The sequence below is a fragment of the Lampetra fluviatilis genome, chromosome 7 (genome assembly GCF_964198595.1).
Source record: "Lampetra fluviatilis chromosome 7, kcLamFluv1.1, whole genome shotgun sequence".
Classification (NCBI taxonomy): Eukaryota; Metazoa; Chordata; class Hyperoartia; order Petromyzontiformes; family Petromyzontidae; genus Lampetra; species Lampetra fluviatilis.
Window position 1 is genome coordinate 5944111 of NC_136281.1, and position 17019 is coordinate 5961129.

The 17019-nt window shown below is 42.7% G+C and overlaps 2 protein-coding genes across 5 annotated transcripts in view; both read right to left on the reverse strand.

Annotated features, from left to right (window-relative positions):
* Positions 1-12478, reverse strand: part of ZFYVE26 (zinc finger FYVE-type containing 26) — a 39480-nt gene extending 27002 nt beyond the window's left edge. For 3 of the 4 annotated variants that reach the window (XM_078858293.1, XM_078858294.1, XM_078858290.1), the window contains exons 1-9: positions 12340-12478; positions 10232-10453; positions 9450-9528; positions 9173-9262; positions 6646-7201; positions 5398-5531; positions 4899-5063; positions 3982-4070; positions 3298-3449 (exon numbers count right to left, since the gene is read on the reverse strand). In XM_078858293.1, the coding sequence (XP_078714419.1) occupies positions 3298-3449; positions 3982-4070; positions 4899-5063; positions 5398-5531; positions 6646-7201; positions 9173-9262; positions 9450-9528; positions 10232-10440 (1474 nt within the window). In that variant the 5' untranslated portion in view covers positions 10441-10453; positions 12340-12478. Of the gene's footprint in view, positions 1-3297; positions 3450-3981; positions 4071-4898; positions 5064-5397; positions 5532-6645; positions 7202-9172; positions 9263-9449; positions 9529-10231; positions 10454-12036; positions 12106-12339 lie in introns of those variants that run through there. The other variant, XM_078858292.1, reaches the window with a different exon arrangement.
* Positions 12479-13590: 1112 nt separating this feature from the next.
* The window catches only part of LOC144933486 (synaptosomal-associated protein 25-like), a 39572-nt gene continuing 36143 nt past the window's right edge, over positions 13591-17019 (reverse strand). Inside the window, exon 8 of the mRNA XM_078858295.1 lies at positions 13591-16294. Within this exon, the coding sequence (XP_078714421.1) occupies positions 16226-16294 (69 nt within the window). The 3' untranslated portion in view covers positions 13591-16225. The remainder of the gene's footprint in view (positions 16295-17019) is intronic.

Here is a 17019-nt window from a genome sequence, read left to right on the forward strand (position 1 = left end):
GCTTGGACGCGGTTGCTGCTGCACACGCCAACACAATGGACAGAGAGGGGGAGGGGAGGTCTGATACACATGATAGACAAAAGAACGAAAATGCCCATGTTTATACCAATGCTGGCTGAACAATGAAAGGGTACTGTTAAAAAACAACTGGGGATGTTAACACTCGGTAAAGGGAAGTAAAATAGTGCCTGTCAGATAAGATGGTCCAAAAAAGTGTAATTAAGTCTTTTTTGCGTGGTTGAAAACATCTTTCCAATGATTACTAAGTTTGTACCCATCATCACGGTTGAAATTATGTCTGTGTTTGTATATTTGTATGGCTTCGTGTACAAACCTTTGATGGTAGCCGGGAGGTTTGCAGAGAACCTTGGTCTCGGAAAAGACAATTTCATGAGAGCCCACCGAGTTGTAGCAATGATCGGCAACGGCAGAAGAATCAGTTCTGCCGTGTTTCAGATCTGACTTGTGCTCGCGGACACGATCAGAAACATGACGTTTCGTTTCTCCAATGTAGCAATCACCACAAATGCAACTCAATTTGTAGACTCCAGGATACTGTAAGTCAAGAACGACATCCTTCATAGATGGAATCAGATCACGGATTTTATGCACTGTACTGAATCGGACTTGGATCTTATGTTTGTTTAGAATTTTGGAGATCTTTTTGGTCACGCCTGCTATGTATGGTAACGTGATGGTTTTGGTCGGAGCTTCATGTGGCTGTTTCTGTGTGGTGGGAGAGACAGCTTGGCGGATAGTACGGTCAGAGTATCCGTTCATCCTGAGGGCCCGATGTACATGTCTTAATTCACCGGTCAGGTGGTGTTTGTCAGAAATGCCATGGGCTCTGTGGTATAGCGTTTTGATGAGAGAATTCTTTTGAGATGGGTGGTGGTGGGAATCCGGTTTCAAGTAGGAATCTGTGTGGGTGGCTTTCCTGTAGACAGAATGTCCCAAGGATCCGTCAGGCCTCCTCTCAAACAGAATATCCAAGAATGGTAGTTTACCGTCTTTCTCCACTTCCATGGTGAATCTGATGGATGGGTGTCTAGAATTGATGTGGTCCAAGAAGTGGTTCAATGCTGGGAGGCCATGTGGCCAGATGACGAAAGTGTCATCCACATACCTCTTCCATACCTCTTCCACAGGGAAGAGGTATGTGGATGACACTTTCGTCATCTGGCCACATGGCCTCCCAGCATTGAACCACTTCTTGGACCACATAAATTCTAGACACCCATCCATCAGATTCACCATGGAAGTGGAGAAAGACGGTAAACTACCATTCTTGGATATTCTGTTTGAGAGGAGGCCTGACGGATCCTTGGGACATTCTGTCTACAGGAAAGCCACCCACACAGATTCCTACTTGAAACCGGATTCCCACCACCACCCATTTCAAAAGAATTATCTCATCAAAACGCTATACCACAGAGCCCATGGAATTTCTGACAAACACCACCTGACCGGTGAATTAAGAGATGTACATCGGGCCCTCAGGATGAACGGATACTCTGACCGTACTATCCGCCAAGCTGTCTCTCCCACCACACAGAAACAGCCACATGAAACTCCGACCAAAACCATCACGTTACCATACATAGCAGGCGTGACCAAAAAGATCTCCAAAATTCTAAACAAACATAAGATCCAAGTCCGATTCAGTACAGTGCATAAAATCCGTGATCTGATTCCATCTATGAAGGATGTCGTTCTTGACTTACAGTATCCTGGAGTCTACAAATTGAGTTGCATTTGTGGTGATTGCTACATTGGAGAAACGAAACGTCATGTTTCTGATCGTGTCCGCGAGCACAAGTCAGATCTGAAACACGGCAGAACTGATTCTTCTGCCGTTGCCGATCATTGCTACAACTCGGTGGGCTCTCATGAAATTGTCTTTTCCGAGACCAAGGTTCTCTGCAAACCTCCCGGCTACCATCAAAGGTTTGTACACGAAGCCATACAAATATACAAACACAGACATAATTTCAACCGTGATAATGGGTACAAACTTAGTAATCATTGGAAAGATGTTATCAACCACGCAAAAAAGACTTAATTACACTTTTTTGGACCATCTTATCTGACAGGCACTATTTTACTTTACTTTACCGAGTGTTAACATCCCCAGTTGTTTTTTAACAGTACCCTCTTCATTGTTCAGCCAGCATTGGTATAAACATGGGCATTTTCGTTCTTTTGTCTATCATGTGTATCAGACCTCCCCTCACCCTCTCTGTCCATTGTTTTGGCGTGTGCAGCAGCAACCGCGTCCAAGCCGCCGTTCAATTTTTTTGGCCCCGCTCCCCCCCTCCCGATGCGTTGTACTAACATTCTGATGAGCTCCCCCCCCCTCTCCTCCCCCCTTCAACTTGCTTATAAGGGATTACATCTTGAATCATTGCCTCACTTGATGCAGCTAATTCGGCTGTGACGGTCCCACCTGATGACGGAGACTTGTGTTGCCTCCGAAACGTCGTGATTCTTTGTTTTATTTTATTTTCATTAATTTTGATGTTTTACCTATGTGACTTTACCGAAAAAACCTAAGAATATGATTCCTTGCAGTCACGAAAGCTTCAAATCTAGAATTAAGATACAAACATACTGCATGAGCAATTGACCTCAATCTGTTGAGCAAACTTCAATATCTATAACTCAAGCAAACAAAAATAACTAAAATCTTAATGAGGGCATACATATGTTGAAAAAATCTTTAAAGACTCACAGAACCTGCCCAGTCTGGTGAAGTAGACTCTTAACCTCCACTGTCATGGTTGATGAGATACATCATAATGCAGACATGAAAGTGACGCAAAAAATACAACTTAAAAAAACCCGAGTAATAAGATATGTGACAGCATCTGCAGTACATTAGGTATCATTTTTTCCCACGTATGCCAGACTAGTTCCTTGCACAGCTGTTTCGATTTCAGCAAGGAAGTAAAAGTCTAAAGCCCTTTGTCAATCCACTGCCTTTTCAGTTACAGGGATTGTTTGATCACACTGTACCTTGCTGTTTTGTACACTTTGGTGAAGTGGAGGTGAGGGCCAGGTTCAGATAGCACTTTGCTACTGATGTTAGCCATGGCCGAGAATTGAACTCGGATTGCCGGGTTCATAGCGCAGTGGCGCCCGAGTCACTGGGCCATGGCTGTCCTGTTGTGTGGTAACAGCATGCGCATCTGAAGATGGTGCCGGGTTCCAAACCTTTCCCCCCACACCTCCAGTTAGCACGGTTGGCTACCTCCGGTCCGAAATAATTTCAACAAACATTCATACAGACGTACAGACCTGTGTCGGTGACCATGGGTTTGAGTAGCAAAGCCAGCACCTCCGCCTCATGCAGCCCCAGGAGGTCTGTGAGGTGGTGAAGCTGGTAGAGGGTAGAATGTTGCTCCTGACTGTGCAAATGCCGCGCTAGGTCGTGCACACTGAGGTTTTTGCTGTGGATGGAGGGGTTACCCAACATGTTAGGGGTGTACTGTAAAGATATGCTACTACTGCCTGCCCTATCCCATCCCTCGCCATGCAATGAAGTCACGATTTAGGGTTTGAGATTCCATTAATACATTTTTTACTTTGGATGTAGCACCTCTAGAGGCTGTAATGGTACAATACAAAATGGATTTCTAGTGTGTAAAAGCAGTAACACATATGAAGATTCAACGGAAATATTTATAAAAATAGTAAAAATAATCATTTACAGGTCAGGTGAATCAATGACATATAAAAAAATTATATATTCCTACAAGCACAATTTAACGTGTGTATCGTATACATCAGAATTGATATGATGCAAAGTTACATGCCTACAATAACCGGAAAGATAGCCAATACAGGGAAACCAATTTCTCTAAACATACGCAATTGTCTGCTCTTTCTCCGATGGTCCACATTTGCCATATTGCAGTGCTTGGACAATAATATGCTTTGGCATCATCGTTCTCGCAGTGATTGTGGAAGTGTGGCCTCTACCTGCTCTTGCGGATGCACCACTGCAGGACGTCCACCTGCGAAGCTAGGCTGTTGCAGGCATTCGCCAGCAAACGGTCTCCATGCACACCCTGGCACCAGTGAATGCTAGCGTTAATAAAAACCACACTCACCCACCCACCAATCTTCCCTTATTGGACACGGCCACTCTGTGCTCAGATGCTTGTAGTTACTGTTGTGGCAAAGTGGCTGCACAACTTGCTTTTGCAACTCTTTTGACACAATTATAAAAGATATTATATGAACGCAAGAACAAAAGATTCCGTGCAAAACAAAATGAAGAGTAAATGGAAGATAAATTCTATGTTGTCATAATATGCAAAGTTTTGTCTCGGAATGAACCCATTTCCAGTTATGTTTACAGTTTTAACTCTAAATTTTTTTTTGTAGCAGCACTATATAACATTTTAGTGTTAAGTTGGTTATGTTTAACACTGTTTTATTTGTTGCACTCTAGAACCATTTGAAACCGTTTTCTGTTAAGATATTTAATTCTGCATTTTAACTTCTTGCACGAGAACGATTCCTGTAACGGTGTATTTATTTTAACCAGGTCTGTTAAAAGAGATGTGATCACAATAGCCTTATAATTGGAATTAAACTGAACAGTATAGTGTATAGACATTACAATACATACTCAAAGCATCTAAATGCGACGGTATCTCAAGATGATAGACAGAAACAAATGGCAAAGTTATAGCAGTCAGCCAGTAAAGACAAGAACCTTGAGCCAAGACTTCAGTCAGTGGGCAGAGTCGACAGCACAGAATGCTGGGGGGCAAGGACATTTCCATACAATTCAACAATTTACAAAATTAACCTCAAAAGAAAAGTTAAAATTATACAAATATTCTCTGGCACCAAGAGGCGGTTGGTTAGAAGCTCTTCCCAGGTCTCACCCTGTCGCAGTGCAGGGTGCGCAGAAGCTCGCGGGCCGACTCCGGGGTGGAGCAATGAGTCCACCCCAGGAGCAAAACCAGGCGACACAGGGGCTCCAATTCACCCGACAGTAGCTGCCCCAGCGTCCCCAGGTCACCTCGCTTCACGAGTTGCAAGGCAGCCATCTGTCACCAACAAGACAGTTCAATAAATTATCATTGCACCAGTGGGAATTGTGCATTGCCGTATTCCACGGATTATAAGACAACTTTTTTTCTGTGTATTTTGCAGAAGTTGGGGATACATCTTATAATTGGGTAGGTGTGTGTATTCAGATTTGTATCACTCTATTGGCTCCGCACACATGTTTGGGATGTGTCTTGTTTTCGGAGCGTCTTCTAATCCTGGGAATAAGGCGCTTCCTTTAGTCCATCACGTTTTTATGCTGCACTTGACAATTATACCGCAGTGTTCATGGGATGGTTATATTGGCAGTCCAGCCCTATGTTGGAGACTCACCACGATGAGCTCTAGAAAATGTTTTCCATTGGCAATGCAGTAAAAATAGAGCTCTTTCCAGGTGCGAGCCCGGTCAGGATGCGACATGAGGGACAGCACCATCTTCTCTCCCTCCTGCAGATCACCATATGCCACTGCACAGCGAAACACAACCATACAACCAATCTATGAGGCGAGTTCACATTTTACAATCTTGTTTTTCAAATTGGATTTGCACAAATGTTTGAATGCGGTTGCATTTAAAAAGTCTGCACAATGTAGGACATGCACATTAGGGGATCCACCAAAAATAGGAATAAAATAGTGTTTTAAATTACATGGAACAACATATAGAGAAAACAGGAAAGCATTGAGCCTAGACTTGAACAGGGGCAGAGTTGGCAGCAGAGATGACTGTGAAAGGAATTCCCAGACTACAGGGGTTGCAGTACAGAAAAAGCAACCTCCTATTGAACAGAAGTTGACTGAGGGTTTTGAGTGAAATCCTTTGTTAATGAAGCGGAGCATGTGGGGGTGGGTAGAGACAGAATAGTGAAAAGGCAAGGGCTTGTATACATAATTTTATTGTTGACTGGGGATTGGATTGGAAGCCATTAGATCTGAGAATTGGGGTGATTTGACCTCATATACAGGTAGGAGTGAGGAATCCTTCAGTAATTTTATGACATGAGATATTGTGGAGACCCCAGAGGGCAAACTTGCATTTTAAAAGCATAAGTAGCACTGACTTGCATGATGATAATGGTGACAAAAGCAATACAAGTGGAAGTGTTGAGGAGTAGAGTGATGACGGGATGTCACTCGCCTCAGGAGGAGTGACGTCATATCCCCTCGGGGTATTTGAGGGGGGACCGGTGACATAGACGGGGTCTTCGCCGGGAGCCAGGGGAGTGAGTGGTAGGGGAGTAGGGACCCCGAGTAAAGGGGAATTAGCACCAGGCTAGAGGGCTACTTTACCCGGCTGGCCGAGTTGGCTGAACCCTCGGCCAGTGCTGAGGGAAGAGCCCGATAGCCTGGTAGGGTGTAGGGAACTCCCAGTACCCTTCCCTTGAGGAGATTAGTTAGTACAAAGTTGTGTTAACCCCTTCCCACGAGTTAGGCGTAAGCCCCTAATAAACAGTTCGGCGTTAGCCCCTATACAACTCGCTTCCGCGTCGTTTTTACAACACAACAGACGTAACAAACACAAATTGTAATATCTGACGAGCATTTTTTTCACATTAAAGAGACAAGAGTACAAGAACTTACCATCCCCCTCGACTGCACTAAACACTGCATTTTCATGCACACTCTTCTTTCTGTGCTCTTCATCCACAACTGCACAATAATACTTGACTAAGAAGTTGTTTCCCTGTCTGAGAAGGCAGCTGAGTAAGCGGGTTTCGCTCAATATGCTTTCGGCACCATGGCAAGCATCGTGGAGCTCCAGAAACAACCTCTCAAGGTCCACAGTCCTTGTTGGGGCACTCAGGTTCAAGGTGGCCACACATGAATATAGGCGCTCTCTAATTTCACCCACTTTGCAATCGCTTGTGTCACTGGGGTTGTCCGAATTAGAACTCTTTCGAAGCTCTACTAGGTGTCCCAGAATAGAATCCACAAACAACTGTTGCAGGGCAGGATGGTGGATGCTGCCATGCGACATCTCTGCATTCAGGCTGCTGATGATAGCATGGCCAATCCAGGAGTCTTGGTCAATTATATTTTGCAGAAATGCTTTGCTTTCATTTGAGAGATGAACATCGGGGTCATGTTGCTCACTGCGTGTCAGGCAATGGGTCTGCTGGAAACAGTGGTAGAGATTCTGAAATGCAGAAAAAAATGAACAATTATTTTATAATTACTACTGAGCCAAGAATGTCTGTTTGTGTGTAACGCGCGTGACGTCACTCCACATGCCGCACCCCCCATGTCATTAATATTCATGAGCGGGTGGATTTTTACACTCACGCAGAAGAATGTCGAGCAGACAATTTTCTTTTTCGCAAATTCGCTTTAAGTTTGACGTTTCTTTATTGAAAGTGAATGTAATAAATAATTCTACCAGCAAAAGTGGATTTGGTGTCTTTATTTTTTTCTTCAGCACTTGAGACAAAAGGTAAGTCTAATTAATGCTTCTACATTATGGTAAAATAGACATTTCTCGGTGATTTTCCAGATATTGTACCGAATTAAATTTATTTCAACCCCAGCGACCGAAAGCAGAAGAGAATAAAGTATCAGAGCAGTGAATTTGAACAAATTGAAGGTCAGTTTATATACAGTGCTACAGTGACATGAAGCGAGGTGTTTTATGACGTAGTTTTGTGCAAGAATCACTGCCATTAGTAGTGCTACAGTGAACTGCAGTGAAGTGGTTTACGACTTCGTTTTGTGCCAGATTCACTGCCATTAATACAGTGCTACAGTGAAATGCAGTGAAGTGTTTGATGACATACACTTGTGCAAAATTCACTGCATTTAAATTAACACAAGATACAATTGTACTCTGCTAAATTTTTTCGTAAATATTACAGCTTCTGTTCTAGGACGGGCAAACAAGCTACTAAAAAATAATTAGCTTACTTTTGGGTAAGCATTCCTCAATGTTTAAATATGAAACTAAACAGTGGAATATACTGTTTACAGATGGCAAAGTAGACATAGTGACATCCATGTAAGAATATGCTATTTTAAACGGAGAGAGATCCAGTGTTTTATTTTAAATAAACAGTCATTGAAAAATGACCCCAACAGCGTGTAAAAGGGAAGTTAAACCGGTGGACCTTGTCACTCAGAAACCCTACTATGAATGCACTTCATACACTGACATTTCTCATTCATATCGTAAGTTAATAGGTTGTCTTCCAAAGATAAAATCATGTCGAAGTGCACAGTATTTTTAGGCATAGCATGACAATTTTAGGTTGGTATTTGGAATAATTACAAAACCTTTAACAGCAGTGAAACAAGCAATGACGATTCTCATGTTAATTATTACCACAAATCATAGGGTGTATTTTGACCTGGTAAATATAGAATGTGAGGGGAGCTAGAGTGCAGTGATAAGAGTGCTCTAATCACAGCTAACATCAGTGGCAAGTGATATATGAACCAGTACTGGGCACCCCTTAACAAAGATGCACTGACCAACTTGGTGAAATATGGTAAAGGACCCCCATGACTGACAGTGGATTAACAAAGGTTTATAAAATGTAATCAAATGAGTAAACTTACATATAAAAGCTAAGGCTGTTAAAGGTTAATAAACTATGCGTCAGAAACTTGTTTAAACAAAAATTAAGAATTTTAAAAAATCATATTTAGTTTTTTTAACATGCAGAGCAATATTTCAACTTCTTTAACATTACACAGAAACCAGCTGACTAAATGATAGAAGGATGTGTTCCATGTCGTCTTTAAATCTGATCAAGTTAATTCTACATTGGTAAATACATGCTTCTAATTGGCACATACCTATAGATTGTCTGGGCCTTTCATAATCTAAAGTAAATGTGACCGATGCTTTCATTATACAGAACTTATACAATCCTAAATAAAAGTGTGGCCTTCCAGTTTAGGCCATACGCACAGCCCACTTTCTTTCAAGCATTCGCCATGTACTGCTCCGGGCACCTTTAGAAGTACGTGGAGAAACCTTGAGGGAATCAACGATAAACAAACGCGGCCCAACCCAGAAGACTTACGAGCGGCTGCGAGAAAACCTGAATGTAAAACAAATAATTAATGAAAATCATTACAAAACCAAAGCTTGCAGGGAGGGCAGTGCCACTACCTGTATGACGTCAGCCGGGATCTGGCAGCTGCAGGAGTCGAGCAGCAGCCGGAACTCGACATCTTGATGGAGCAACCTCAAGGGGCCCTCCTACAAGCACAGGTTACAAATGAGAAACTATTTTCTGTTTGCCTCAGAAATGCTAACAATCCACCATGCTGGCATAGATAACAATGTGTTACCTCAATGGGTTCCAAACATATATTTTTTCAGTAAAAAAATTACCTGGCTATTTTAAAAATGTCAATGTAAAAATATATCTAAAATCTTTTCTTACCAGTGCACCACCTTTTAAATGTTCCAACTCATGAAGACAGATCATCGCCAAACAATTTGCAGAGTAGGGACCATCACCTCTGAAAAGTTGACAATAAAAAATATACAAGGTTCATGTATTCCTGGCATGTTTAGTGCGAGACAAAACTACATTTCTCCACAGTATGTCAATCATTGTTTGTTTTTCTAATTTGGTCCAATTAATGTCAAAACTGCACACATATTACAATCAGTGAATTAGTCATTATTCGGTAACAGAAATCCTGATGAATGGCTATCAATTGTAGGCTTCACTTGTTGTGTAACTTGCTGTAGTACAGGCTGCACTAGAATTGAACATTTTATCAGCATAACAAATAATTACAATATCACACCCAATGTCAGTTGTGTGCAATCTTCTGTAAAGCAGGCTTTAGTCTTTACGAGATCATTGTTATGCAGAAATATGGGTCTTGACTGGTATTGCAAATTGTGATATTGTTTCGATGCAAAAAATCATGGAACACCACATGTTGTAAATAAATTATACAGGGAGATAAATTAAGAAATATGCAGCTGTGAGGAAATTGTGGTAAATATTTCAACTGGACATAAGGGAAGTTTCATATACCGTGCTATGTAACTTCAATAAAATTGCTGTATGCTGTTTTTGCAGTACAAAAAATGTACATGTTGAAATTTGTGGCACTGAGAATCTTCTAAAATATCTATTGTATTTTCATGTACAGAAACAATGCAAAACCAACTCCTGCTGACTTAAAACATGTGATACGGCATTCTTACAGGAAGTGGCGAGGTTGCGAGGCAACAGCCTCCAGTAGCTGAGCCACATCGAGTCCCAGAGCAGCCTGGTTTTCACAGAGTCGTGGCAGGCAGGCACGTGCCAGCTCCCACCTGCCATTGCACAGGTTCCGGCAGAAAAACCTAAAGAGTTCCTGCGCTGAATAAGCTTCTTCGTTCCCAAATGGGTGCATGCTCCCTCCAGGCAGCATATGGCCACCCTTCCTGTGAATGAACGCAAGCATAAACAACAACTTACACATGTGAGCACAATTCTGAGAACGCCTTCATCATCATCAGTGGTCATTCCACTGCTGGATGAAGGCTTCCCCAAGCCTCCACCACATTTCAAATGCCTGTAATAATCCACCTGCACACTGATGTTATGGCTCCACAATTATCACACGATGAATTAAGGCAAAATGAGTGAGCAATATTTAATTTGTATAAAACTCCTTACAAGCAAATCCACAGCCAACCAGTTAGTGCTACTACGTCTTATAACTTCCTGTGGTAATAGGCTTTAACAGGGGTGAATCATGTGTTTTTTACGAACTCGTGACATGTGGTCAGATTAATTATTTGCCGATTACATCTCAAAAAAGGTACACAAGGTTCTAATTACAACGCAATGGACTTTAAATACCTGTCTTCAATCCATGTATTCAACAGCCAGATCAACAAACACTATAATTGTTATTTTCTTAAAGTACTGTATGCAAGAAACAAGGACTGTTTAAGGGTGTAACACTGTACGCCAACTGTTCTTGAGCCTTTGAGTTTCGGGTTTAGACCGATCACTTTAACTAGAGTGGCAGCCTTACAAATAACAACTTCCCTATGCTCTTTATCAGAGCATATAGATGTACCAAATCGATTGGCAGCGAGGACGCGCTGCACTTTGAATGAATCACGTTTAGTTCTCTCCGTAATTTATTTGAAAAGTAACAATTTCATTTATCCAAACAAACAAAAAACTTCCCTTTGAGTTATTTCAAACCAGCGGTTAGAAAGGTGAATATCCCCTGTAACCGAAACTATGACTCCCAATTGAGACGCAACATTAATTAACAAGCCCTAGGGACACGAGATCCCTCTTAACAAAGGCAGAGTAAAGTCAGACCAAGCAACGCCCATCGCCAATACGGTGTGAAGGTCTTCACAAAATCCAATGGATTGACAAATGGTTGTAGATTGCATTTACCACCTCGGCACTGGCCAAAACCAGTGCCGGTCATGTTTCATTATCGTTCATTCATGTTTAGCCCGGAAGGCAACGCTCAGAGTTTTTTTTTTACGGGTGAACAAAGATCAATTCAAAAACTCGTCAATAACAGTGGGAAAAATACAGAAACACACATGAGTCGGGCAATGGCTCTTCGTGTGCAACCACTTATAAGGCGCCCATTCGCTAACCATCAGCACAAAAGCAAAAAAACACACAACGATCACAAAGCAGTATCGTCTCCAGGTGAAGTAAATGAGACCACCATATATTTACTGTACACGTTAACAAGTCATTATTTTACGTACTAAAGCTTAAACACAGTACAATTAACTAGCATTAACTGAAAGTTACACAGCACACCCATGTTGATGTTCACAGTAAAACTGTGGATGTCCGATGTTCAACCGAGGAAGCGCCACCTCCGATTAGCGCTGCGAAAGAAGTTCAACATATACTTAACATTAACGTTTCAGAAGGGGTCTGTATTTGCTACGTATGAGAGGAAACTTGTACACAGAGTAACCATTGGGCTTTCCTGCCACACGAAGTACGTACAAGCGAGTGGCACCGTCAGCCCCACCTGCTTTACCGCAATCTCCAAACCACCTCGCAGTCTTTCCCCCACAAAACGTCGACCACGATTCGCCGACACAGCACTGGACCACGCGGCATGTGTCGCCACCACACCGCCTATCCCCCACCCCCCCAGGGCCAACAGCTCAGCCTCGTCGGCGTCCACAGAATCAACCCTACGGCCACACTCGCGGCTTAAGCGGGAGCCGAGTGCCGGCGGTCGAACGGGGGGGGGGGAGCCTCGATCAGCACGGGACGGGCCCGACCAAGGCCGAGCCGAGGCGTCGGCAGCGTGCAACGGGCAACGTACACGGTCTTCACAAACAGTTGCCGCTCCCACAGAGCCGACGAGCGAGCTGGCGGCCCAGGGGTTGAGCGCCGACCCGAGTCGTGGGATCGGGACGCGAGTTCGTCCGCCGTGTTGACCGGGCGCTTCGCGGCGCGCGCACGTGACTGGCCAAACAGCTGATCGGGCGTGCTACGGAACCTCCAAGTGGCCCGCGGAACGCGATTCGTTTTGTTTTAGTCCAATGACCACTCTGGCCACTAGGTGGGGGAGGGGGCCTATATAAATGATTTGGGGCGTATGGCATTCCACAGGACAATTGCATTCCACAGGACACGCACGGCTTGCTACCACTCCCATCCACGCACTCGCCTACCTCTCCCCACTCACCTGCACGCACTCTCCTGCATCTCCCCACTCAACTCACTCCCCTCCACCCACTCACCTGCATCTCCCCATTCAGCTCCATGCACTCTCCTGCCTCTCCCCACCCAAATCACTCCACGCCACGCACTCTCCTACCTCTCCCCACTCAACTTCACGCAATCTCTCATACCTCTCCCCATTTCCCTCCACGCACTCTCTGACACCTCCCCTCTCATCTCACACAACCCTTGCTGACAAAGTGCTGTCATTCATATTTTTGGGATAATTTCTATGAACACTATTGTGGTTATCATGAATTTGTTGCTGCAATTTATAACCACTTTCATTCAACTTAAATCTTACGTCTTAGGGGCCGTGCATAAATGACGTCACGCGATTTTAGACGATTTTTGACCCCCCCCCCCTTTAGTCACACGGCATCACAAAAAGTCACCCCCCCCCCTCAAATATGACGTCATAAAGCTCTGCCCCCCCCAAAAATAAAATAAAAACATGCTTCAAATCGCTTTAAACTATTGTCATTGTAGTGCGTATTTAATGTGGCGCTGCACTCTGATGTTGTAGGAGAAAACATTTATTAAAAAGTCTATTTAATTAAGTAGAACGTGTTGTCTATATTTATTTAAAGTTGCGCATTTTGATGTGACGTCACATTTCTCACCCCCACCCCCCTTCGTCACACATCGTCACAAATGTCTGACCCCCCCCCTTCCTAGGTGCGTGACGTCATTTATGGACGGCCCCTTATATTTAAAGGTCTTAACTTATTGTATCTCATAACATGAGTTTATATACGAGTGTCAGGACATACAACATGACTTTACTGTGTTCAACAAACTGAATAGTTTATTTCATTTGGTTACAACACACTAAAAACGCATCACAACTTAACCAAATTTCGCCTATATAAGCTTCAGTTGAATCATTAACAGGGTTCTGCGTTGTCAGTAATCTATTAAATTGCATTCGCAATGCACACCTTTTTTTAATTATCACATGCTTTCTTTTAACTCACTCTGTTGTTATTGTTGTCATCGTTGTATCCTCAAATCTTGTAACTCGATTTTAACCACTTCCCAATGTGGTATCAACTGCAAACTTGGTATACTTGTGTCATACTGATGACAATACTATATTCTATCATAAAAAAATCTATATTTTTAAACATTATTTTTTATATGTTATGTTTCGGCTTGGGTCTAATTGTCCACGGTCAACTGACGTTGGCTGTAATTGGCCACGTCCCTTACGTTATGGCAAGCTTCGGGGCCACTTCTTGGAGTCGTGGAGTTCTGCCATTACTATTACATTTCATTTCATAAAAGCGTGTTTTAAAAAAAAGTTGTTTTTAAATATTACTTATTATGAGTCCAGCGTGTGCTGCTAAGTTATCGAGGGTGCACTGGCTAAGATTAAGCTGTGATGAATGAACAGTATACTGAATAAGATCAACTCCACTCACCCTCTGATGTGAGCGAGTGCAGATGCACGTTTAACAAGTGAGAGATAGATACCCTGTGCTGTAATCTTAGCTTTGGCTGTGCCTTCTAAGATTTAAAAGATGTGCCATTGCAGAATAAAGCAGATTACTTAGAAAAATGTTCCACATTCTTCAAGACGTAAATGAGTAGCAAGTGTTTGATGGTAGATGCGCACACTCGTCCCACGTGTTATCACGTTTTCGAGGCAATTTGGACAATATATGATTTTCTAAAAACGTATTTTTACAGCGGAGTACATCTATACTGTACTAAATACATAATTTTAGCAGATGTAAAATGTAATTTTCGACCCGCGACATTACACTTTGCGTGAAACTTACTTTATTCACCAGGTTTCTAATTGACATTTTAAAAAACTGTGTTTATTCACATTGTCCAAGACTGTTAATGTCCAATACTCTTAATGGGAGGGGGGTGTGGGGGTCTATAATAAACACCGTATATAGTTCTTGGAGACAATTTTTTACGCTCAATTTGATTATGCCAAAGTACTGACGGAGGTGAAATATATTTAGAAAAAAATCGAATTTACCTTTGAAACAAACAAAAAAAATCTACAGTATTAGAAAACATACATTGCAAGAATAACAGCATGGCTTTATACATTCTTGCAGTGCTATGTCATAACCTATACACCTTTTTTTACTGGTAGGAACCTCCTGGTTACACCAGCCCACAGGGGATTATTGTGTCCGTCGTGCAGGGAGGGGCTGGGTGGGGAGGGTGGGGCTGGGTGGGGTGGGGAGGGGCTGGGTGGGGAGGGTGGGTAGCTGGGTGGGGGGTGGGAGGGGTGGGGCTGGGTGGGGAGGGGAGGGGCTGGTCACCCCGTGGTACCCTTATAAAACTCAACGTTTAACCTACTCACGCAAATATGCCCTCACAGTCGGGCATATTTGCGGAATACACTACGCCGCCGTTGACCCTGGCCATTGACCGAGCAACCCAACGTTCCTACCAGCTCCCTCCGCAGGAATGTGTTAACGAAGCTGGAAAACATTCATGGGACTGAGTGGCGGTGCAGTGTTAACCGCACTGCACTATGAACAACCCAGTATTTTGTGTTCGATTCCCGTTAACGGCTAACATCAGTGGCTGACATCTAAACCAGCCCTGGGCACCTCCTTCACTAATCCCGCACTTACCAACATGGGCTACTGTTGTCAATCAACCACCATGAACAATATGGCATGGGGAGGCCTTCATCAAGCAGTTGATTGACAAATAGCTATACATTACCATAACGTTTTCATATCATTCTTTAAAATACTATAAACACCCAATAAACATTGAACGTTGGGCCAACGTTGGCTAACGGTTCCAACCACATGCCAAACGGTGCTCCAACTTTGCATGTTTACTGGGCATTACTCAATTCATACTTCCAGTTGTGAAATATCTTAATTCTTCATGATGTGTAAAGTGGAAGCAAATCAATTGAAATTTTTAGTTGGTGTTTTCAACAGGTAATGTTTGTATCTGTGTATTATATGAGGAAGCAGCCAAAAAGTTTTCAAAACGAGATACAGTAGATACAGGATTAAACTCACCTCCAAAGTCACATGAATCCATCTTCCGATTCGGTGATCTTTCATAACCATCCACTTATCATGTTATATATGGTTATCCTTTTATTGATACCCACACATATGTCCCACCCACCTGTTAATACAATTTTGTAATATGTTAACACTTTCCTCTGTGAGATATGAAGCCATCACTTTCACAATATTCAATCACCTGTTGAGATTAAAGTAAGCGGACCATGACAAATCAATGGGTCATCTATACACGGATCACACTGTATATCATTATTGCATAAAGATGGGATCTCAAAACAAGGTAATCCTAGCAACTGATTGAAAAACGTATTTTTTCGCTTCTCGTTAATAAAGTATTTTGACTGCCTCACGTATGTTGAGAACATTTTTCCTGGCCAGGTGCAGAGATATGTTATTGTGTGTCTTCATCTGGCTGAAGCAGTCCCATCTGGTCACATGATCATTATGTTGCAGGCGTGGATCTTAACCACTTCCCAGGATCTTGGTGGCACGCTGGTTGGCATCGTCGATGCGTGCCTTGTTCGAGTCCGCCTACAAGCACAATCAGACAGTTCTCATTAACAAGGAGCTGCCATATGCTAAGGATGGCCTTTTAAAGAATTAGCAATCACATTAAAGTGTCTTTGAACATTGCAGGATCCCGAGAGATAGCGGCTTGGAGACACATTCATTCATTAGTGGATTGACGATGGCTGCTGCTGATGATAAAATACTTTTCAAACATACCTCATGCAACCCAAATGGTATCTTAATGGAATTATCTTATTCTTAATTTTAGAACTTTCGTGACTGCAGGAATTATTATTTGGTTCTTTCGGTTAAGTCACGTCTAAAGATAAAATAATAAATTAAATTAAATAATAGAATACGACGTTTCGATTGCAACACAAGCAATCATCATCAGGTATAATGAAATAGCGACATAATATCTAACCAGAAAACTATAGACAGACATATTAGCAGACAGATATCACAAGATACATACATAGCGAGAGCAACACAGGTGACAGAGAGGGGTGATCGTCTCTGTGGGGTGGCCTTAAATAGACAGAGGGGGGGCGGAGGCAGAGAGAGGGAGGGGGGTTAGAAAAAATTAGCATATCAATGAGTGGTCCAAAAGAAAACGTGGTGCTGCGAGTACGATGGCACAGCAAGCAAGCCTGAAAATCAGGAGAAAGACACACTAAAATTAAATAACCTAGTAAAATATCGAAATGTAATGTAATACAACACAGAGGGTCGGTCAACACACAATT